The sequence below is a fragment of the Sminthopsis crassicaudata genome, chromosome 3 (assembly GCF_048593235.1).
Source record: "Sminthopsis crassicaudata isolate SCR6 chromosome 3, ASM4859323v1, whole genome shotgun sequence".
Taxonomy (NCBI): domain Eukaryota; kingdom Metazoa; phylum Chordata; class Mammalia; order Dasyuromorphia; family Dasyuridae; genus Sminthopsis; species Sminthopsis crassicaudata.
Window position 1 is genome coordinate 335,198,495 of NC_133619.1, and position 23,543 is coordinate 335,222,037.

The following is a 23,543-nucleotide window of genomic DNA, read 5'->3' on the forward strand; positions in this document are numbered from 1 at the left end:
GAAAGCTTTCTAGTGAAATATGGGGTTTTATCTGGTACTTATAGGAAGAGAGGGAATTCAGTATTTGGAGCAGAGAAGGAAGAGTTCTAGACATGGGGAATATCCAGAGAAAATGCCTACAGCCAAGAGATGGAGTATTTTGTTCATGGAACATCTAGGAGGGCCAGGGTCATGTGAGTGAAGAATATATGTTGGGGAATAGAATATAAGAAACCTAGAAAGGAAGAAGGAGACTTGGTTTTGAAAGACTTTGAATGTCATAAAAAACATTTTGTATGATTTTGGAGGTAATAGGGAGCCACTGGAGTTTGAGTACGGGAGAGATACGGTCAAATCTATACTTTAGGAAAAATTGCTTTAGTGGCTGAAGGGAGGATGGGTTGGAATGGGGAGAGACTTGAAGACCTACAAGCAAGTGATAATCATTATGTGAGGAGATGAGGGCCTGCACCACACTAGTGATAGTGTTGGAAGAGAGAAGAGGCCATATTAGGAAAATGTTACAAAAGTAAAATCAAGAGGCCTTGGGAATATCTTGGATATGGAGACTGAGAGAGAGTAAGGAATCCAGGATATACTTCTAGGTTGTGAGCCTGAGGGACTGAGAGGATAGTAATATATAATACATAATTAATTATATATAACATAATTAATATAGTAATATATAGTAACAGGAAAGGGTGGAGTGGTGAAGGGTTTAAAGTAAATGACGATGAGGTCAGATTTGGACATGTTGAATTTTAGATGCTCACTGGATAATTCAGAAATTTCTGCAGGGCAGTTGGAGATATGAGATTGGAGGTCAGGAGAGTGGGGCAGGAGAAGAACATAGGAGAATCACAGAGAGCCATAAGTAGTATAAAATGGTAATAAAATCCATGGGAACTGATGAAGTCACCATGGGAAGTGGTGTAGAGGGAGGAGAGAACCCTGAGGTACACCTGTGATTAGAGGGTATGATCTTGAGAAGAATCTAGCAAAAGAGACAGGAGAGTGATCAGATAGGTCAGTGGACCAGGAGAGCAGGATATTCCAAAATCCTAGAGAGAAGGGAGTATTGAGGAGGAGAGAGTGACTAATGTGTCAAAGACTTAAGGGTTATTAAATTGTCAAATGAGAATTCAGAAAAAGCCATTGGATGTGGCTTCTAAGAGATGATTAGGAACTTTGGACAGAGCCATCTAAGTGGAATAAAAAGATAGGAAACCCAGACTGTTAATGAGGTAAGAGTAGAACAAGAGGAGAGAAAGTGGGAGAATTGATTATAGATGTCCTTTTCCAAGAGTTTAACAAAAGGCAGAAGATTTATAGGACAATAATTTAGTAGGGATGGAAGGATCAGGTGAGGACTTTTTCAGGATGGGGGAGACATGTGCATGTTTGTAGGTAGTAAGGAATGAGCCAGTAGACAAGAAGAGACTGAAAATAAGAGAGGAAAATAAATTGAAGGAGACAAGGTGGAACGAGGTTACTTGAGCAAAAAAAGGATTCACCTTAGCAAGGAGTAAGGCTACCTCATCATGTGAAATAAGGGTGAAAGAGAACATGGCAGAAGGTACCTTGAGTAACAGGAGATGAGGAAGAGGGGAGGAGAAGGGGATCATGGTAAATTAATTCAGTTGTTTTGTTTTTGTAAAATATGAAGCAAGATTCTCATCTGAGAGGGTGTGGAGAGGAAAGCTATGAGAGGTTTGAAGCAGGGTGAAAGTTTGGAAGAGCCAGTGTGGAGAATGAAATGATGAGGGAGATAATATAATTATATAAATGTTATGCATATATGTGTTTATATATGCACATATTTACACACCTTTATACATATATGCATAAATACATATACTATATGTACATGTATGCCATATATACTAATATTATATATTACATATATGCTACTTACAATATATAGTGTGTATATATATATACCATATAACATGAAGAAAAGTCTAGTTATTTATTTCTAGGTTGTTTTTTGTTTTTTTTGGGGGGAAGATGGGTTAAACAAATAGATCTAGTATTTTTTTCTATGTTTATGTTTTAGCCTTTGTTAATAAACAAATTCTCCCAGAATAGTTGATAGTATAAAAATATTTAAGAGTTGGTATTTAACAGCCTAGGCAATAGTATGGTATAGTGAATAGTTGTTGGATTTGGAGTTGTAGGACTTTGGTTTGAATCCTGGTTCCTCCATTCACTACCTGTGGGACCTTAGGCAACCTCTCTGAACCTCAGCTCTTCATTTATAAAGTGAGGGAGTTGAATATGATGAAAGTGAGAGAGTTGAATATGATGGCCTCTGAGATTCTTTCAAGTACTGAATATCTGAATTCATGATCCTATTCTCTAGCTGTTGCCATACTAAGAAACATAGGAGAAAAAGTAGAACTATCTAGGAAGATTCTTAAGGACAGATGTCAAATACCAGCATGGTAGTGGAGCTCTGATAAGAATTGGAAAATGTCAAAATGTAACTAGTACCTTCAGTAGAAAATATCATATTACCTAATGAAAGAAAGCAAAGAAGAAATAGTTCAATAGCTCAAATAGTGCAATGCAATTCTAAAATACACTAGATATTCACTTCAATTCAATTAACATTTATTAAATGCCTACTTATGTGCTAGGCATTTGTGCTAAGCTGGTGGGGAGAGGGGAAGGGCAAAATCAAATTTAAAAAAAGACAGTCCCTGCCTTCAAGGAGCTTACAATCTAGTGGGAAAAAAACAACACATAAAAGGAAACTGCAAGTTGGGGTAGAGAGGGGAAGAATACCAGGAGTCCCTGGTTTGGAGTGAACATCATGTTCTTTGGAATTTAGACCAAACAGAGCTGCAGACCAGATTATTCCCTCTATTGAGGAAAGCTTCTGGAGGGGGTTAGTACTCCATGCCCCACTTGAACTCTCTAATCAGAGGAAAGAGGAGGCTGAAGGGGATGGGAAGATGTTGAAATAGCCAAAATCGAGTGATGAGATTAGAAGCAGTCAGCATGATATCTTTCTTGATTCCTTAACAATATAAAATGAAAGGCCAAAGATAAATGTGGTACCAGAAGTCAAAGTAATTCAAATAACAAAATTCATCAACAAAAAAAAATTGTTATTTTAGAGACAAACAAATTAGGGTAGAGAGAGGACTCTCAGAGAAGGAAGATGAAGATTTCTATCATCTGTATCAGCATTCTATATCACCATTATCATTAAAAAAAATTGGGGAGCAGATAGGTGGATAGAGTGCCAGGCCTGGAGTCAAAAAGAGTTATCTTTCTGTGTTCAAATTTGGCCTCAGACACTTACTAGTTGTGTAACCCTGAACAAGTCACTATTTGTGAAACCTGTTTGTCTCAGTTCCTCATCTGTAATAACTGGAGAAAGAAATGGCAAACTATTGTAGTGTCTTTGCCAAGAAAACCCCAAATGGGATCATGAAGAGTCAGATGTGACTGAAAATGAATAACAATAATAAAAACAGCTTCTCTAGACGTATTTATAAATTGTATTCATGCACATAATTATAAATTTAGTTTACCTCATTACTTGGTTTTAATGATTGGCTAGATTGAAAAAGGCTTACCTCATGAAGATAGCTCCAAGTGGAAAAATTACATTGTTGGCTGTACTTTTCATCTTCCTCAATGTCAATAAATTATTCTTGACTTTTTCTATTTTTAACAAATTGACTTAAAACTCAGGAACATTCTTCATTCAGAATATTTCCAAACAATTGGGAAATTATGTTTCAAGCTTTTAAAATGTGTGGATATGAGAGTTTTTACAGGTAACACATTTTTTGGCAATAAAATCATGAACCATTTCATATGATCATAAATGTAGGGCTGGAAAAGACTTTTAAAAATATCAATCTCTTCATTTTAACTCTGTTAAAACATTTCTAAACTGTTATTTTCAAAATTTTCTCTCCAAAGCACGAGGTTGATTTTTCCCCCACAAGTTTCTCACTTATTATCAAAATACTTAATTGTATTTGACATTCAAAATATCTCAAGAACAGGGCAAACTACTCTACAGCAAAACCCATTTTCCAAAAGATATTAATCTCAATAAGTAAGTTATTAACTTATCAATTCTCAAATAAAAAATTAAAAAAATTATCACTACTCAATAAGTAAGCCATTAACAATCTTATTAAAGTTGCTTAAAATCAATGATAGGAGAAATGTGAATCAAATCAAGTCTGAAACTTCATCCCATACTTAGAAAATTGACAAAAGATGATAAAGAAAAAGAAAATAGCATAAAGGAGTTTAAAAAAACCAGACACAAGGGGACAATGCTGTGATATTAAAATAATGGTAAAAATGTGACTATTTCAGGTGTTTCCTTTAGGAATTGCAATCAGGTCTCCTGAGTGAATTAGAAAGGAACAAAAGGAACAGTAATCACCCACCCTCTCTTTCCCTCCTCTGCTCCCCAATCTGAAAACTTTTCAAAGTCAATTTAGTCAGTCCAGGAGGAAATTGGATTCAAAGAACAATTTGACTCCTTATGAAACTTAGAGATGTAATTGATGTACAGAGCTGAGGAAGGGGAAACCACGAGCAGACCACAAATAAAGGGATTGGAACCTAGGAACAAAGCGGTTTGAGCTCATTAGACACGAGGATTGGCAGGACCAATGCTGTGTTTCTGGAAACTGCCTCTTCTCCCTGGCCTCCAGCCCCAAGAATGGTTCCTAAGCTAGTAGTCCTGGACCTTCATTCCCTTTGGGCTGCCTCATGGAAGCTGTAAGTTTTTCCCTTTGAGCATAGAACAAGTATGCTTCCCTTTATTTAATATTTACTTTAAGCAGTGTTAACCACAGTCCATTGCTAGTCTTTGTGTGTTTACAGGAAATCCAGGTGAAAGGAGGCAGTGGAGTGGGGACTGTACCCAAAGAAGAGAAAGAGATTTAACTGAGGTTTCAAAGCTTAAAAAAAAAGAGAAAATTACTGATCCATTGATACAACTATTGATCTGCCAAAGAAAATATCTCCCAACCAAAAATTTTGTGTCTCCTTCAGGGTCGGAATGAATATATCGCACATCTCAAAGACCAGCTGCAAGAGTTAAAGGCAAAAACTAATATGGAAAGTCGATATGTGAAGAAAAACACTGACTTGCAGATTGCTCAAACCCAGAAAAAATGCAACAAAGAAGAAGAGGTCTTGCTGGAAGAGATTGATGTAAGTTAACTGTGTTCACAGGAGCCAACTCAAATTAAATAACCAATCTTTTGTAGACTCAGCCCACAAACAAGAGGAAGGTGGACACTCTGTTTCTTCTCTCAGCATACCTGAGCACAGAATGAGGCTTTGATTTGCAAACTTGAGAGCAGAAATACTAGAGGACTAGAACCAGAATCTCCTACCCCCCCCTCTAAAGATGATGGAAGTTGGTTTATTTGCATTTAATCACGTTATCCTTATTTTATAAAACCATGCCAAGGTGTTTTTTCTTAGAACAACCAGACATGGGTCAGAGAGGTGGTATACCTCAGAAGTCAGGAGGATCTGAGTTCAGATTTGGCCCCAGACACACATTAGCGGTGTGACCCTGGACAAGTGCCTTAATCCTTGTGTCTAAAAACAAACAAACAAACAAACAAAAAACAACAACAAGCAGTTCTTATGATTTCTGTGGACCCTGCCAAGTTCATTAGGCTCTGCTTCATTTTAATCTGCACATGCACAGATAGGAACTCCAGATGTAAGTCTCCGTGCTGGTGGTCTATCCATCCTGACAAGCACCACTGACATAACAGGTGACATCTTAACTTGCTTGTGATTTGGATTTAAGTGAGGTAGGGCTGTGTAGAATCCTAAGCCTTACTCTGTCTTTTTAGAATCATCAAAATCCACTCATAGGTCGTGGACAAAAGTAGCCAAAGGGAAGGACCACAGTGCTGAAAAGAGGACTAGGATTAGTTGGGATTAAATTGATTTCTTTTGAAAACCTGTAGAATAAGCATGTGACTCCTACTAAGAGAATGAAATCCAGTTGTAGTTGTTCAGACTTAGGTACTACTGCTTACCTGATGTTTGATTTCTAACATGATAGACATATCTCTTTTCCCTGGAGTTTAACATTCAAAGCTTTAATCCCCTTCTCTGTTTGATCCAAAATGGTATGTTGTGGCTTCACAAATTGATATCACTTTTCTACCCCTTTTCCTTTTTTCTTTCCATGCCAGCAAAGTTACTATTCTGTTTGTTTTTGTTTTTGTTTTTCTTTAAGAGCCATTTCAACCTATATTGGTGAGTCCTTGGTATTATGTGACTGAAAGATGAGAAGTTTACATAAAACACTGCTCCATACCTATCCCCCTTTTCCCACCTAGAGCTCGTAATTTGCCAGTGAAAACTTGAGACATCTCCTTATCTATTCTACCCATAGAAATTGAGACTTAAAACTGATGAAGAGATTCGGGTCCACTTAGAAATTGAAAGCTTCCTCAAGAGAGAACAGCAGGTGAGTAGCTCAGATAATTTAAATTAGTCCTTAAGTATACTAATTACAAACTAGGCAAGGCCTTTCAAATTTTTCTAAAACTAGAAGTTTATGTGATCAAACCAGCACGAGCATGTCCAGAAGCCTTATTTAGATAATTATAGAGCAAATAACTAGGTTTATTGACATATGGCTCAATCCCATCTACCTAGGGGATTACATATTATATATATTATACTCTTCATGGTATAAGGTCTAGAAATTAAAGAGTGACTGAGGAAATTGAGAAGTTTTGGAGGAGTTTCAAGAAAATCACAGAATCTCAGGGACCTCTGTTCAATCAGTATCTGAACAAGAATAGCCTCTAAAAATGGCTTGAGGACCTCTGGTGAGGGAGAAACCAGTCACTTCCCAAAGCTGCTCATTGCACATTGGGGTATCTCTAATTGTTAGGAAGATTTCCCTTAGGCACCTCCTTGAAGGTGTCTACACCTTAATTTTCCTTGTAATTTGCCAGTGAAACCTCAGACAAAATTAAAGTGTTAGACTGGATTACTTTGAAGAAGGTCCCTTTCATCTCTAAATCCTATGATTTCTATAGCAGTTCCCAATCTGCCACTTCTGTGCATTTTGTTCTGACTTCTGGGGCCTCCTCTAGTAAATGATAACCCTATCCATACATGAACATAGCTATCATTTCCAATCTCATCCCAAATACCTAGTTTTACCAACTGATTCTGGCATCTGATATGGCATAATCTTTAAATTCCTTTCCTTTGGAATTTTTTTCTCCAGCTAGGGCAGTGCTGAGCACTAAACCTGGAGTCAAGAAGACCTGAGTTCAAATGTGGTCTCAGACTCTTCCTAGCTGTGTGATCTTAATTCTGTCTGCCTCAGTTTTCTCATCTGTAAAATGAACTGGAGAAGGAAATGGAAAACCACTCCAAAATCTCTGCCAAAAAAAACCCAGATGGGGTCACAGAGAACAGACACAACTCAACAACAACAAAGGTCCTTCGAGGTCTTCTAATCCAACTTCCTCATTTTACAGATGAGAAAATTGAGGCATAGATAAAAGAAGGAACTTAACCAACAAGCTCACGAAGGGGAGAGAATAGGGCCAAGATTCAAATGCATATTCTATAATCCCAAATCTTTTAAATCCCTGACTTTACCCCCTCAGATATGAATTGCTAACTAGTTATGTCTCCCCCATCTTATATTTATAAAGCTAGGCTTTCTGAACTCATTTATTAGGCTTTATATTTTTCCTATTAAATTTGGCTAAACATTCCAAATCCTATCAAGATCTGACATCTAATGTGTCTGATCCCTCCTAGCTTTGTGTCATCTGAAAATTTGATAAATATATCCACTAAATTCTTATTTCCTGAAGAAAATAGCCAATAGAAGAGAGCTAAGTCCAAACACAGAGCCCAAGAACCCACTATCCATGAGTGGAAGGCCTTCTTTCAACTCAGCATTGAACCATTAATGATTACTTTTGGTTCTGTCCATGCAAACATTTTTGAATAAAATTTTCTTCTTTTTTCCCCATGTTTCAAAAATTCAAAATTATGTTTATTTCTAGAACCTATTATCTTGTGGATCCCACAGTGATATTGTCTCTTCTTATTTGTTAGTAAGCACTCCTTTTCTTTTTCGTTCTTTCTTTTTCTTTCTTTCTTTCTTTCTTTCTTTCTTTCTTTCTTTCTTTCTTTCTTTCTTTCTTTCTTTCTTTCTCTTTCTTTCTTTCTTTCTTTCTTTCTTTCTTTCTTTCTTTCTTTCTTTCTTTCTTTCTTTCTTTCTTTCTTTCTTTCTTTCTTTCTTTTTTTTTTACAATAATAGCTTTTTATTTTTCAAAGTACATATAATGATAGTTTTCAATATTCACTCTTGCAAAATCTTGTGTTCCAAATTTTTCTCCCTCTCCCCCACCCAGGCAGCAAGAAATCTAATATATGTTAAGCATGTACAATTGTTCTATACATATTTCCATAATTATCATGTGAAAAATTAGATCAAAATGGGGAAAAATGAGAAAGAAAAACTCAAGCAAGCAACAACACCGAAAATAACACAAAAAGTGAAAACACTTTGTTGTGATCCATACTCAGTCCCCACAATCTTCTCTCTGGGTGCAGATAACTCTCTTCATCATAAGACCATGGAACTGGCCTGAATCACCTTGCTATTGAAAAAAGTCACATCCATTACAGTTGATCATCACATAATCTTCTTGTTGCTGTGTACAATGATCTTCTGGTTCTTCTCATTTTACTCAGCATCAGTTCATGTAAGTCTCCTCAGGACTTTCTGAAATCATGCTGCTGATCATTTCTTATAGAACAATAATATTCCATAACATTCATATACCACAATTTATCCAGCCATTCTCCAGTTGATGAGCATCCACTCAGTTTCCAGTTTCTGGCCACTACAAAAAGAACTGCCACAAACATTTTTGCACATGTGGGTCCCTTTCCCACCTTTAAGATTTCTTTGGGGTATAATCCCAGTAGGGAAACTGCTGGGTCAAAGGATATGCACAGTTTGATAGCCCTTTCAGCCTGGTCCTTGCTTTCACTTTCTCCCACATGCTATGCTCCATTGGAAAAGAAAAACAAAACAAAACAAAAAAAAACACCCTTGTAACAAATATGCATAGTCAAACAAAACAAATCCCCAAACAAATGGACTCTTGTCTGGCTTGTTTTTCTTTATATTTTCTGCAAGAATAGCATAAGAGACTTTGTCAAATCTTATCCTGCAATCTAGAGGTAATCTGTACCTATTGTATTTTCCTGGTCTACCAATGTAGTAACTTTATCAAGGAAAAGAAATCAAGTCAACCTTTCATGACTTGATTTGGATTAAGCCCTGTTTTCCTTTTCTAGATTCTCATTAACCATCCTTTTAATAATACAGTCGAGTATTTTGCCAGGAATCAAGTCAAGTTCACTGCTCTGTAATTTGGAGTCTCTAGTCTCTTTTATTTTATTTATTTATTTTTGAAAACTAGGACATTTCTCCTCCAGTCCTGTGGAACCTTTCCCATTCTTTATGATTGTTCAAAAATTAATGGCAGTACAGTAATCCATCTGCCAATTTTTTTTCAGTAACCTTTGATGTAGTTCTAGGCCCATTAACTACAATGAACCAAAGAAGGCTAAGGGCTCTGTTATTATCTTCTCATTTAAATCTTAGATTTCAACTCAGGATTAGTCATTTTTCTTCTTTCCTTCTCAGCCCAAAGCTCTTTATCCTTAGCAGAGAAAGCAGAAATACAGAAATTTATCAGGAATCCCTTCTCTGTTATTTATTATCCCCTATGGTCAAAGGAGTGATACCTTCACTTGTTCCTTTTCTTCAATAGATTGGTTTATTTATTTTTTTTTAAGCTCAAATCCTGTTTTTTTTTTTTTTTTTTTAAAGCTCAAATCCTTTTTTGTGGTTTTTAGCATTCCTTATCAGCTCAGTCCAAACTTTAGATTTACTGATACTATTCTTGACTATGACTCAGGACACAATTTTGTAATCATTCTGAAGGAACTGGTTTTTTGAATCATGTAACCCAGAGAACTGTAAAATTCAAGATCTATTTTATCAGTTCTTTTATTTATTTATGTGTGTGTGTGTGTGAGAGAGAGAGAGAGAGAGAGACAGAGAGAGAGAGAGAGACAGAGAGACAGAGAGAGAGAGACAGAGAGAGAGAGACAGAGAGAGAGAGAGAAAGAGAGAGAGAGAGACAGACAGAGAGAGAGAGAGAGAGAGAGAGAGAGAGAGAGAGAGAGAGAGAGAGAGAGAGAGAGAGAGACACAGAGACACAGAGACACAGAGACAGAGAGAAGCATTTGGGGTTGTGACTTGCCTGGGAATCACACAGCTAGTAAGTTATTTTCTCCATAGTTTTAGCCCATCTCCTCCTCAGAATGCTTTATAAAAATAAGGCTCCCTTTTCCTTTTTTTTTTTTAAAGGCAATAGGAGATTAAGTGACTTGCCCAGAATTATACAGCTAGCCAGTGTTTGAGGTCAGATTTGAACTTAAGTGCTCCTAACCCCAGGACCAATGCTCTATCCATTGAGCTATCTAGTTGCCCCCTTTTCTCTCCAAACATTCTTGTCACAGGTCTCTTTGCCATTATATTTTCTCCCCTTCAATTTGGTTTTACACACATATATTGTATCTAGGATATACTGTAACACATTTATTATGTATGGGATTGCCTGTCATCTTAGGGGAGGGAGTAGAGGGAAGGAGGGGAAAATTTGGAAAAGTGAATACAAGAGATAATGTTGTAAAAAAAAATTACCCATGCATATGTACTGTCAAAAAAATTATAATTATAAAATTAATAAAAAAAAATTTTCTCCCCTTCTTTCAAATCTCCCTGGAAAATTGAGTGAATTTGTTAATAGTGTCTATCTTCCTATGACCGTATGGCCAACAGAATTAGCCCAGTGTCCAATTTGTGGGAACCATTTCTTTGGCTCAAAAGGACATGATACAATATTGGTTATCCTAAGTCCTAATAGTCCCTCCACCTCTCAAATAACAGGATGGTTCTGACATTTTCTTTTAGACATTTGACTTGCTACATATTGAAACCAAGGATATAAGATTGAATCATACAGTTGAGGCTTTTAAACAGCGACCTAAAATTTAGATGCTAGAATAGGGAGCAAGAAGGGCACTCTTAACACAGATTAAATTTCTCTCCTTTTTTTTTTTTCCTGAGGCAATTGGGGGTAAGTGACTTGCCCAGGGTCACACAGCTAGGACGTGTTAAGTGTCTGAGGTCAGATTTAAACTCAGATCCTCCTGACTTCAGGGTTGGTACCATATCCACTGTGCCACCTAGCTGCCCCAATTTCTCTCCTTTTTAAAAAATATATTTTATTTCATTAAATATTTCCCAAAATTCATGATTTAGACATAAAGCATAAAAATATAAACAAATCAGGAGAACAAAATATAGTTTCCTCTCAGAACTATGGAGAAGGAAGAAATTTATGGCCAAAGAAGAACTAGAGTACATTATGAAATGAAAAATGGATAATTTTGATTATATTAAATTAAAAAGGTTTTGCACAAACAAAACCAATGCAGACAAGATTAGATTCCCTTCCCAGAAAACTGGGGGAAAAATTTACATCCAAAAGTTCTGATAAAGACCTTATTTCTAAAATATATAGCAAATTAAGTCAAATTTATAAGAATACAAGTGGTCAAAGGACAGGTACAGGCAATTTTCAAATGAAATGAAAACCATTTCTAGTTATATGAAAATATGTTCTAAATCACTATTGATCAGAGAAATGCATATTAGGTACCACTACACAATCCTCAGATTGGCTAAAATGACAGGAAAAGATATTGCTAAATGTTGGAGAGAATGTGGGAAAACTGCAACATTGTTGGTGGATTGTGAACTGATGCAAACTCTGGAGAGCAATCAAACTCTGCATACCCTTTGACCCAGCAGTGTCTCTACTGGATCTTATCTCCCAAATCTTAAAAGAGGGAAAAAGACCTACATGTGCAAAAATGTTTGTGGCAGCCCTTTTTGTAGTGGCAAGAAACTGGAAACTGAATGGAGAATGGCTGAAAAAATTATGGCATATGAATGTTACGGAATATTATTGTTCTATAAGAAACAATCAGCAGGATGATTTCAGAAAGGCTGGAGAGACTTACTGATAAGTGAAATGAACAGAACCAGAAGAACATTGTTCACAGCAACTAGAAGATTATGCCATGACCAATTCTGATGGACATGGCTCTTTTCAACAATGAAAGGATTAAGGCCAGTTCCAATAGACTTGTGATGGAGAGAGCCATCTATACCCAGAGAGAGGACGGTGGGAACCGAGTGTGGATCACAACATAATCTTTTAACCTTTTTTTGTTATTGTTTGTTTGCTTTTTGCTTTCTTTCTCATTTTTTTCTTTTTAATCTGATTGTATCATGCTGCACAGCATGATAATTGTGGAAAAATGTTTAACATATATTGGATTACTTTCTGTCTAGGGGAAGGAATAGGGGAAGAAAGGGAGAAAAAATTTGGAACACAAGGCTTTGCAGGGGTAAATATTTGAAAACTATCTTTGCATATGTTTTGAAAATACTTTTTATTAAAATTTTAAAAATTTTAAAAATATATTTCCCAATTACATGTAAAAATTTAATAATCATTTAAAACATTTTGAATTCCACATTATCTCTCTCCCTCTCCTCAAAAGGCAAGCACTTTAAAATTACTTAAACATATGAAATCACATATTAGCTAAACTGTAAAAGAAAACATGAGTAAAAGAAAAAACCATAAGAAAAATAAAAGTAAAAATATATATATATATATAAATCACCACTCAGAGTCCATCACTTCTCTCTCTGGAGGTGAATACTGTTTTTCATCATGGGCCCTTTAAATGTATCTCAGATCATTGTCTTGATGAGAGTAACTAAGTATTTCATAGATAGTATTTTATAGATAGATCAAATTTCTTCCCATAATTTTGGATCAAAGCTTTTTTTCTGAAATTGATCAAATTTCTTCCTATAATTTTAGACTAAAGAATTTTTTCTGAAACCATTTTGAATACCTTCGAAACCCTAGCCTCATCCTGGCTGAAATTCAAGAGATTTGAATCAGATTAACTCAGGAATATTTTGGACTTGCTCTTTATGCTGCATTTCCAATTTTCTATTATTTTCTTTATTCAGAATCTCTTTTTTGTATTCTTAATTTTATTCTTTGGTTCTTCTTCTTCTTCTTCTTCTTTTTTTTTCTCCAAACAGAAACTGGAAGAGAAGTTAGAGTACTGGATGGAGAAGTATGATAAAGACACAGAAGCAAAACAAAATGAACTGAATAGTCTTAAGTATGCAAGGACCAGTGACTTGGCAACCTTGCAGGATCTTGCAAAACAGGTGAGTAAGGAACAGGAGTTGTCCAGAAAGGCTTACAGACCATCACTCCAACTTAGTGCATGTAGCCTAAAAAGAAAAGCAGCTTTAGCTGTAACTGTCATCTGTACTTGGACTGAAGGCAGCCATTTCCTGGAACATTTATACATATACAATTTATACAAAGATTCATCCTTTCCTTCTCTGGGCAGCGCAGAGATAATAAGCTTTTTTGTCCATATTCATGCCTTTATCTCTTTTGCAGACTGATGCAAGATCTTGGAGTTCTCCACTTTGAATAGAGCATCTTGGGAATGAGGAAACCACTCTAGTTCTGGAGTGTTTTCTTGTGGTAGAGAGCTGGGGAGGGGGGCTGGATGAGGAGGACAGGGGTTTTCTGACACTTCCGCATCATGGATCAGTTTCACTTGCTTTAAATGGAATGAGTAGAGCCAAAAAGAAAAGTCCTGCTAATAATACATAGTCCTTCTGCATTCAGGATGAAGCCTCCATAAGGATGTGCCCAAGCTAAGGACAGAGGTTTAACTGCTTGGAATACTTGTTTCAGTCAGAAACTATTTTGTTGTTCTGGGTTTTGTTTCAGTCTTAATTTTTGTTTTTGAAAAAGGTTTAGGCTTAGACTCTAATCTGAACTGATGATTCCTTAGATAGTTTTTGTTATAAAAAATTCCAACAAACACGAGTGGCCAGACACTGATTTCCAATGGTAAGATTTATCATTTGAAGTGTGATAGATTTAAAATAACCTTTCATGAAAAATTAATGAAAAACAGGTAGTTAACCATCAGGGTGCCAAAGGTGGGGTGGGGTGAAGACCCACATTCTCTCTCTTGTTCGGTGCCTTAGTGGTTTTATGACTTTAAATGAAGGGAGTTAAAAAATTACTAAATATTTCCTATATGCCAAAAAATTCCATGGATCCCTATTTGAAAATAGTTGTAATATTAATATCAACTCTTGAAAAATACACAAACAAAAAGTTACTATGAATTCCATAATGATTAGGGTGAATTTATGTTTTATTAATTAGAACAGTCAGCACAGTATAGTCAATGGAGAACTGGCCTTAGATCCAAAAAGGTGTGCATTGTTTCTGACTGAATAAGTCATTTAACTCTCAGTGAGGCTGATAACTCTCTAAGCCTGAGAAGGAGCTAATCTGTACTGCAAAAAGGAAAGCTGCTCCAGGACCAATGAAATCAGAGGTCTGGTCAGAAAAACCCCAACCTAATAGAATCTACATATATTTGAAAAGGAATTAAATCCTGAAGTGCTGAAAACATTATTTACTCAGGTTAGAGAAGCTATATGTTATCATTGAAGATCAGAATGACAAGAGTTGATGTACATTTAGATCATCCTGCCTGATCCGTAGCCCCATGGCTGCAGGCCTATGTGTAGGCCAAGGGACCCAGTCTCTGCTCCACTGCCACATGTTCAGTTTCTTTGGAGTGTGATAGAGTAGAATTGCTCTTTCCTAAACATTTTTGAAGTACATATTTAGTTTGTTACTCCCCGTGAATAGTGATAAAAATAACATGAAAATAAACAAAACATGGGCCCTGGAGGGGAAGTTGGATTAGAGGCCTCCAAAATATTTCCAGTTAACCTCTTTCTAGTCATTCCTAGAAAGAAGAGTTAACCTCTGACAGAGCTAAAAAGAGAGTAACTTTGATTGTTCTGAGCATTCCAAGTCTTCTCGTGCAATTCCTTCCTTTTATAAAGATTTGCAAGTAAAATGTCCTGTGACTTAATGCCACATAAGGCTTTAAGGGTTAGGGACAGGGTTTGAACACAGGCCTTCTGGATCTAAAACATCATTTAAAGGTAGAGTTGATTTTTGGAAAAAGCCTAAATTCAGAGCTATATTTAATGAAAAAGGTAGATGATTAAACATATACAAACGGGAAATTTTCAAGGCTAAACTGTTTATATCCTTAAAGAGGAAAAAATATCTATAACTCTTGCAAACTGTATCTAACATTGGGACAGACCAAAAAGGGGCATCACATGGACTGAAGGAATGGTTGTGAATAGACTCTGATGTGATAACATCAAAGAAAAAGACATTAAGGGGTGGGAAGTCTATCCTGGAAAAAAAGGAAAGGGAAGGTATAATGGGAAAATTACTTCACATGAAGAGGTGCAAAAGACCTATTACAATAGAGGGAAAGAAAGGAAGGAGATAAGCATTGTCTGAAGCTTGATCTCTTCAGTTTTGTCTTTTAGAGGGAATACCTTAATTATTCAGTTGAGTATAGAAATTTATCTAACCCTGTAAAGAAGTAGAAGAAAGACAAACATATAATATTGTTAGTTTTTACAAATGAGGTATAAACTAGAATGAGACTTTTTCTCATGTGACTCATAATTTAGCTGTGAAGACATTTGCCAAAAGGAAGTCAGAAATGTTGAGAGTAATATCAGTATAGGTATAATGTGCCAAGGTTCTGCTATGAAGGACAGCACTCAACTGGATAAGTTCTGGCGTCTTTGTTAAATCATTTATCAGTTTATAAACGATTGTGTTCATTGCTATTTTACTCATTTACAAATGACCTCAAAGTTTTAATAAGTCAATCAACATTCATTTAGTGTTATATGCCATGCATTAAAAACTCATTTTTAAAAGTTTTGAAAATTAATTTAGAGAAAAAAACTTCAGTTTTATTCTATTCACAATTGAGTTTTTCAAGCAGTTCCAATATAAGGTTGATCACTTAGATTAAATTCAACAAGCATTTTGGAACCATCTGCTTCCTGCAAAGAATTATGCTTGGTACTAGAGACAGAAAGACAGACATGACACTGAATCTGTTCTCTAGGAATTTATGATCTAGGGAGGCAGGAAGAATAAATATACATTCAAATAGACTGTGCTAAGGAGAGTAAAACAAGTGTAAGACAGAGCAGCCAAAGTCCTATGAGTAACATGAAAAGGGAGGGATCGCTTTCCATAGGAAGGATCAGGAAAAGTTTCATGGAAGAGATGTGGTCTTTGAGATGGCCCTAGAAGATCGCAGGCTTCAACACTTGGCTGTGGGATCAGGGAAGAGGACCTTCCTTCTGGGAAAGGTGTGAGCATAGAAATGAGAGAAACCAAGGAGAAGGGGAGAGCTTCCATTGGCTAGAATACGGAGCAGTAAAGTGAAATGGGATAGAGAATTCAGATTGCAGAGGCCTTGGATGGAGAGTTAGTAATCTGCCTTGTATTTGAATCAAACTGGAGGTTTTTTAAATAGAAGAGTCTGTTCTGGGAAAATTGTCAAGTAGCATTGTGAATAGTTTGGAGAGGGAATAGCCTTGAGCTAGGGAGAGCAGGAAGAGACTGCAACATTGTAATAGCCTAGGTAAAGATAGGCTGGTTGCCTGGGCAACAAAAGTGAAGAGACTCACGGGAGAGATGATGCTGAACTTGTTTGGAAGGACCTGGGACTGATCAGATGGGAGGGCTGAGGGACTGTCAGGTGACTTTGGCATAGCCATGCAGAAGTACAAACTCAAACACAACTAGGAGAGAGGGCAGGTTTCGAGGAGGAAGAGGAAGTTGGATGTGTTGCTTGTGAGGAAGCCATGGGCTATATTCAAGAGGATTCGGGGAGGAAGCTGATTATGGTGATGGGAACTGATAGGGACTAAGGCCAGAGAAGCCTTCGGGGTCACTAAGGGAGAGGGTGCACAAGAGCTGAGGGCGGAACTCAGGGCAACAGTCCGAGCAGCAGGGAGACCGGGAGCTTGGAGGAGAAGGACAGGAGTTATGAGGGCACGATCTTTCAGGGACCTGCCACTGCAAATGCTTTAGAAAGGGCCAAAGGGCGGAGGGCAGTGATTATGGGGCCATCCCTGATTTTGGAGAGGAGACAGTGGCAGTGGGGCTGGGAGGAGTGCTAGTAGTAGTGGTGGTGTGCAACTGGGGGCACGGTGGACAGAACACTGGGCTTAGAGGCAGGGAGTGCTCAAAGCTAGCCTCGGACGCTTACTGGCTTCGTGAATGAGCTGGACAAGTTAACCCTGCTTGCCCAAGCTGCCTCAGCTGTAGGAGGGGTTTGAGAAGGAAATAACAAACCATTCCAGTATCCTGGCCAAGAAAACTCCAAATGGGCTCCCGAAGAGTTGGACATGAATGAACAACAACAAAATAGTAGGAGCAAAGGGGTGAGGTCAGACAGAGATTGCAAAGGCTGAATGCACAGTAATTGATGGGGTGGGACAGGTTCAAGTCAACTTCACAGGGTTGGATTTTAGGTTAAAAGTGCAGGACTCTGGTGTGCGGACAATGATGTAACACCTGATGAATGTGTGTCTTTGCAGTTAAGGGAGTTCGAACAGGTCATAATTGAGGATCGGCTAGAAAAGGAGAAGGCCAGGAAGAAGATAGAACAGGATGCCCTGGAACACAATAGCATCATAAAGGTAGAAAACGAAATGTTCTTAACATGCATAAAAATGGTCTTTTAATACAAAGCTCATGCTGGCCCAGTCACTGAATGATATAATGGTTCCCAGTGGGCTGAGGCCCCCAGAGAGCAGTTGCCCTGGGCACATAAGGACTAAGTTCATCCAGAGTGGATCTAACTCCAAATAAGGATGAAAGGGTTGGGGGGGGGGAGGTGGGGAGGAATGGGAGGTCAGGGCTCTTTCATTCCTTCTCTTTGTGACTCACTCTGGCCTTACCCAAAGCAAACTTTCAGGATGTTTCTAAAATAAACTTAAGATTCTTTTTAAAGGAAAATTTCCAGATCTAATTCATGGCTAAGATCTCCCCCAAATGTGAGTTAAAAGTTCCTTCTAAGAAAAGGATTTTGTGTATAAGACAGCAGTTTATTAATTATACCACAGAAAGAATTCTTTGCTTATTATGTAAAAGATTCAGAGAATCCTCCAAAGAAGTACAAAAAATATAAAATGCTCATTTATCCCATTACACATTTTATTCCTCAGAAAAAGTTAGGAAAACAAAACAAAACAAAATCTTAATGGGACTGCTGAGTAGATATTTAACATTTTATATTTACTTCACATCTGTTGTTGGTTTGGGAAGGAGAATGGTGTGAGACAACCTGATTCAGACCACCAACCTTTTTAGTTCAAGTTTTGATAATGGAACAAATAAAAAAGAAGCACTTATAGATCATTCAGCAGTTAACAAAGGGAGTCTTACTTACCCAAAATATATGAAGGATATTCAGTGAGGAGATTGCACTACTTATCTTGGGTAGATGTTTCCCCAAACCCATCCCCACTGACCTCCTTGTAGAAATAACATCTGGTCAGCAGGCTGGGGTAGGGTGTATTGATTGTCTCAGCACAGAAGGGCCTAGACCTCATGTGGGTAGGTAGGCTTTTTTATGCCCTTAAGTGACCAGGCAGCCATCTCATTGGTCAGAGGCTACCACAAAGCTCTGTCTAAAGAGACATAGCTTAAGCCTTGGCTAATCCCATGTTGGGAAAATCTTTGTTTTTTTCCGGGGAAACTAACCTAATCCGTGCTTGGGGGCTGAGAGAGTAGGGTTATACTCTGGCCTATCATATCCACACTGTTCTAGCACCTTCCCAGATAAGGATCTCTGGCTAGCCAGGGCTGATCAACTACTGGGTGATCTGTTGGTGGCCATCTCCAGAAAGATCTTTTCCCTCAGATTGATTGGCACTTGATTTTAGTGCTCTGGAACTCTTGACTCATGGAGGTTCCTTTGAAGGTGGGAAATTTTGCAAGAACATTGCTTACAGACCTGTACTACAGGAGGAAAGAAGCAAAGAGAAGATGGCACCAGGATTTGGATTCATCTAGACAAGAATGCAGATTCCTTCTGCCATGAACTTGTAGTTATGATTGGTGGTTATAGGGGGCAGGGAGAGAAATGTCCTCCCTAATCCACTTGCTAGAAGTCAGAATCCTAAAGAAAAGGCTCACAAAAGAGAAGTAGAAACTCCGTGCCCCACTTAAGGACCACAGAATAGATGACTTCTCCTTAGCCAGCCAACAATTATATAACACTTGCTGCCTCAGCCCCTAGTTTTGTGGACTGGGACATACATCGGGAATTGCTGTGTCAGCCCAGCCACCAAAGCACAGGTCCCTCAGCCAAAAGAGCCATTCCCACAGCAGAAAACCAACCTTCTTCATGAGAAAGATACTGATTGGCCACAGAGCAGGAAATACATAAGAATGGGTTATGGATCTTAGTGAAATGTGATAGTATTTTCCTCCACAATCCAGCCACTTACACCATTGGAAGAGAAGGGCAAATTGAGGAAGGGAAGCCAGCATGGAGGGAAAAAAAGGAGGCTATTAAATAGAGGTGTTAGTGGAAGGTATCAACAGAAGAGGTTTGTGTTTCATTGCCACTTGGATGATCTCTGCCATACAACTTCTTATTACTTCAAAAATATTTAATATGTAATATTAAAACATGCTAAGTTCACTTGTTTTACTGGATTTGGCATGGAGTTTGAAAGATTTTTGCACACATTCTATCAGTCTTCATCAGGAAACCACATTTTTATCACATTGGGTATAAAGGATATCTTTGACAAATAGTTAATTTTTCTAAATCTAGTTTTGAAGGAAGTCTATAATTTTTCAACGAATTTTAAACCAGGTGAGTTCCCAAGCCCCTGAAGCATGTTTACCTAAATCTCTTATATAATTTTTGTGCTTTAAGAAGATAGCTAAGAAACTTAGTGGGTAGAGCTCTGAGCTCAAAGTCAGATCTAGTCCCAGAAACTTACTATGTGACCTTAGGCAAGCCTCTATATGCCTTAATCCATTGGAGAAGGAAATGGCAAGCCACTCCAGTATCTTTGCCAAGAGAACCCCATGGGGGTCACAAAAAGTCAGATGTGACTGAGTGATTGAGCAGCAAAAACTCCACCATGTTACAAGGTCATGCTGTAGTAGTCTACTACCATTTGGTAACTTCTGTGACATTGGAACAATGCTGTTTCTCAGTATAAATATATAGTATATATAAGTTCTGGAAGTCTTGGCATGGCACAGAAAATTCCAGTGTAGGAAAGTACTATGCATGAGGGTAAAAGGAACACAGAGGAGCTTTCCTTGTACAGAGTGCAAGGGCTGATAATTCTTTCATTCCTTGCCCAGTTCTAAGTCACAGATCCAAGGCAAACCAAGGAAGAAAGCCAGAGGGAGGGGAGCATTATAGGTGGCTCCTCATGCTGAGTAATGATGGAGAAAAATGATCAGGAGTCAGCAGCTTCTGTCTGACTTAGACCCCAGGAGCAGAGCAGGGTCTCGGCTTCAGTCTGCAGTCTGCAAGGGAATAAGCAGGTCAGAGATCTCAATTCAAAGGAGGGCTTGCAGTTGTGTCATTGAGCTGCAGGTCTTTCCAGTTGAGTTCAGCAGCAGCACTCTGCTGAAGCTCCAAACAAGAGAGCCCCAGTGGATTTGGGTGTATTGTTCAGACCCAATGGACATCAGGACCTTACAGATTTCAGAAAGAAATCGGACTTTGCTTTGGATTAGACCATTTTTAGAGCACTGAAACTTTATATATCCCCATTCTATTCTGTCCTTGAGCTTCAGGAATAACACAACACTCAATATCCTAAGAAAGCAACTACAGAACTAGCCCAGATGTTTCTTCCAATAGTATGCTGAGTCTAGCCCTAACATTAAGTCAAAAAAAAAATCTGGAAGTAGCTGAAAAAATGAGTAAAAAAACAAAAAGAATCCCACCAAAAATGCTGTTTTGACAATAGGGATGCTGAAGACACAAATTCAGAAGGGAATGACTCCAAAACATCTACAATAAAAACTGAAAGAAATATGTAGCTTGGGCACAAGTTCAGATAGAATTCTTGGAAGAGATGACGTGAAGGTTTTAAAAATAGTTTAAATGTTTTTATAAATGAAATAAAGGCACTACAGGAAAAATTGGAAAAGAAATGAGAATTAAGGAAGAAAGAATTAGAAAAGAAATGAACAAAATCCTGAGTAACAGACTTTTAAAAATTAGGATGGACTAAATAGAAACCAATGAGTCCATGAGACAACAAGAAATGTTAAAGTCAAAAGTTTGAAAAGAATAGAAGAAAATGTAGCAAAATCAAGTGTCTGGAAAACAAATTGAAGAGAAAAAAAAATTAAGCATTGAATCACCTAAAGGTCATGACTACAAAAAAGACTAGACATACGAAATGTTTTGGGGGGAGGCAATCAGGTCACTTGGCTAGTAAATACCTGAGGTCCTATTTGAACTGGGGTCTTCATTACTTCAGAGCTGATGCTCTACCCGTTGCATTTATCTAGATGCCTGAGGAGTCTTAAAAACAAAAAACAAAACAAAAAAAACTATCTGGATCTCTTGGACAAAGTGGGAACAGAGTCCACCAATTATTAATCCAAAACTTCCAGATCAAAGGAGAATGTAGCTGACAGTAGTAGGAATGTGCTCTCCAAAGAACAAGCCTAGAGGGTCCAGCATGGAGACTGGCCTAGTCTTTCACTACATCTTACCTAGCAAGAGTGAGTGTAGGGAACTTTGTCCTATGAGAACCTGGCGGGGAGGGAGCAGCCCTGTAGCTAAGGAGAGAGGAATTTCCCATCCAGTCTTTGCTGCTCCTCACTGATGACATGACTATACACCCTAAGTTTACTGGAGGAGGATAGTTTGTTCTAAATCATTTTATTTGGAATTTTGAGGAAAGGCCTTTGATTTGCATTGAAAAGTAAATGATGGGGAAGGCTTCTGGACCATAGCTGTGGGTATAGGGATCCACCAAATATCTTGAATTTGGGGTATCTGTCTTCTGCAGAGCCAGAGCCTGCCCTGTTTAGTCAGGATGGCCATATGAGGGTTACATCAGAATTTGGGGTGCTGGCCAGTGGTGCAATACTGATAGGAGTCTGGAACAAAGAACGTTTAAAAGGCAGACTGCAGCAAGGCAGACAGACTTCCTCTGCCCACACCATGCCAGTACCTCTGCCCCGTACTGGGGTGCCCACAATGGCTATTTCTCCAAGCCATGCATTTACAGCCACACCTCTGGTGTGGGTGCTTGCCCAGCCCTAAGAAGCTCACTTACCTTTAGAGTACCTGATTCCCCCAAGCTCCTGAGCTGTATGTAGCACATATAACAATTACACCATTTCTCCAAGTAGCCATCACTTCACAGGCAAGATAAGAAAGCTAACGGAAAAATATATTGGTGACTCTACTCCCTGCCCTTTCCCTTTTTGTGTTTTATTTGGTTTTGGAGGATCAGTGGGAAGAACTCTATATCAGTGGAATCAAGATCTAAAATAAAAGGTTCCCAGAGCACTTGGGACCACAGGGTGACCCACTGGTCACGTTCTTGGGCATGATGGTGAAAAGTGATAGCTTATTTGGGGAACAAATGGATCTAATCTTTGCAGTCTTAGCTAGCCAGCCAAGGGGAGAGCTGGTTACAAAGCATAGTATGATAAATTCATATATGTAATAAAATACATAAATAAATTTCAAAAAGAGAGAGGAAAAAAAAAGTCCTGATTGAAAGTGCTGAAAATCTGACCAGAAAGTCCAAAGCTGAGTCACAAATGAAGAAGGCACATGGTCACATTTCACATGCCCCCATCCCATTTCTGGGGCATATGTTTATATTCAGATAATAGTTTTTCATTTTGTCAGGAATGATTCCTGTTTATGAGAAATGCTGCTGCTTGTTTGGGACACCACAGATGCCCCCTCACCACCTCTCCTTCTCTCCTCCCCTTTCCAGCTTCAGGCCTGGTGGAGAGGCACCATGGTGCGAAGAGAGCTGGGCAACTTCAAGATGCCTAAGAGAGAAAAAGACGATAGCAAGGATTCAAAAGGCAAAGGGAAGAAGGCAGTCAAGAAGAGATGATGGTGCTCACTCTGGCTTTTTCTTTTCATCTGTTAGGGGTTAGGAAGTAGAAAGAAGGAATTAAAAGAGGCAAAAACCTCACCAGCTGGGCGTTATTTCTTATTTAAACAACCTCCTGAGGAGGGCAAGGACTGAACAGGGATCCTTGATGACTTTAGATTTTGAAGTTCAGTGCTCAAACAAGATGATTTTCCCCCTAAACCCAGGGATATTAGGACAAAATTTGGATTTTTTGGTCGATTTAGTGCCTGATATAAGCTGACCTTATATCAAGAAGGACCTTTTCTAGGAGCTCTAGAAAGACGTCTCTCTTTGGATACCA

The 23,543-nt window shown here is 38.1% G+C and overlaps 1 protein-coding gene across 8 annotated transcripts in view; it reads left to right on the forward strand.

Annotated features, from left to right (window-relative positions):
• Positions 1 to 23,302, forward strand: part of DRC9 (dynein regulatory complex subunit 9) — a 75,054-nt gene extending 51,752 nt beyond the window's left edge. For all 8 annotated transcript variants that reach the window (XM_074301480.1, XM_074301485.1, XM_074301478.1 and 5 more), the window contains 5 exons: positions 5,014 to 5,175; positions 6,386 to 6,460; positions 13,244 to 13,375; positions 17,684 to 17,785; positions 23,096 to 23,302. In XM_074301480.1, coding sequence (XP_074157581.1) covers positions 5,014 to 5,175; positions 6,386 to 6,460; positions 13,244 to 13,375; positions 17,684 to 17,785; positions 23,096 to 23,221 — 597 coding nt within the window. In that variant the 3' untranslated portion in view covers positions 23,222 to 23,302. The remainder of the gene's footprint in view (positions 1 to 5,013; positions 5,176 to 6,385; positions 6,461 to 13,243; positions 13,376 to 17,683; positions 17,786 to 23,095) is intronic.
• The last annotated feature ends 241 nt before the right edge of the window (positions 23,303 to 23,543 follow it).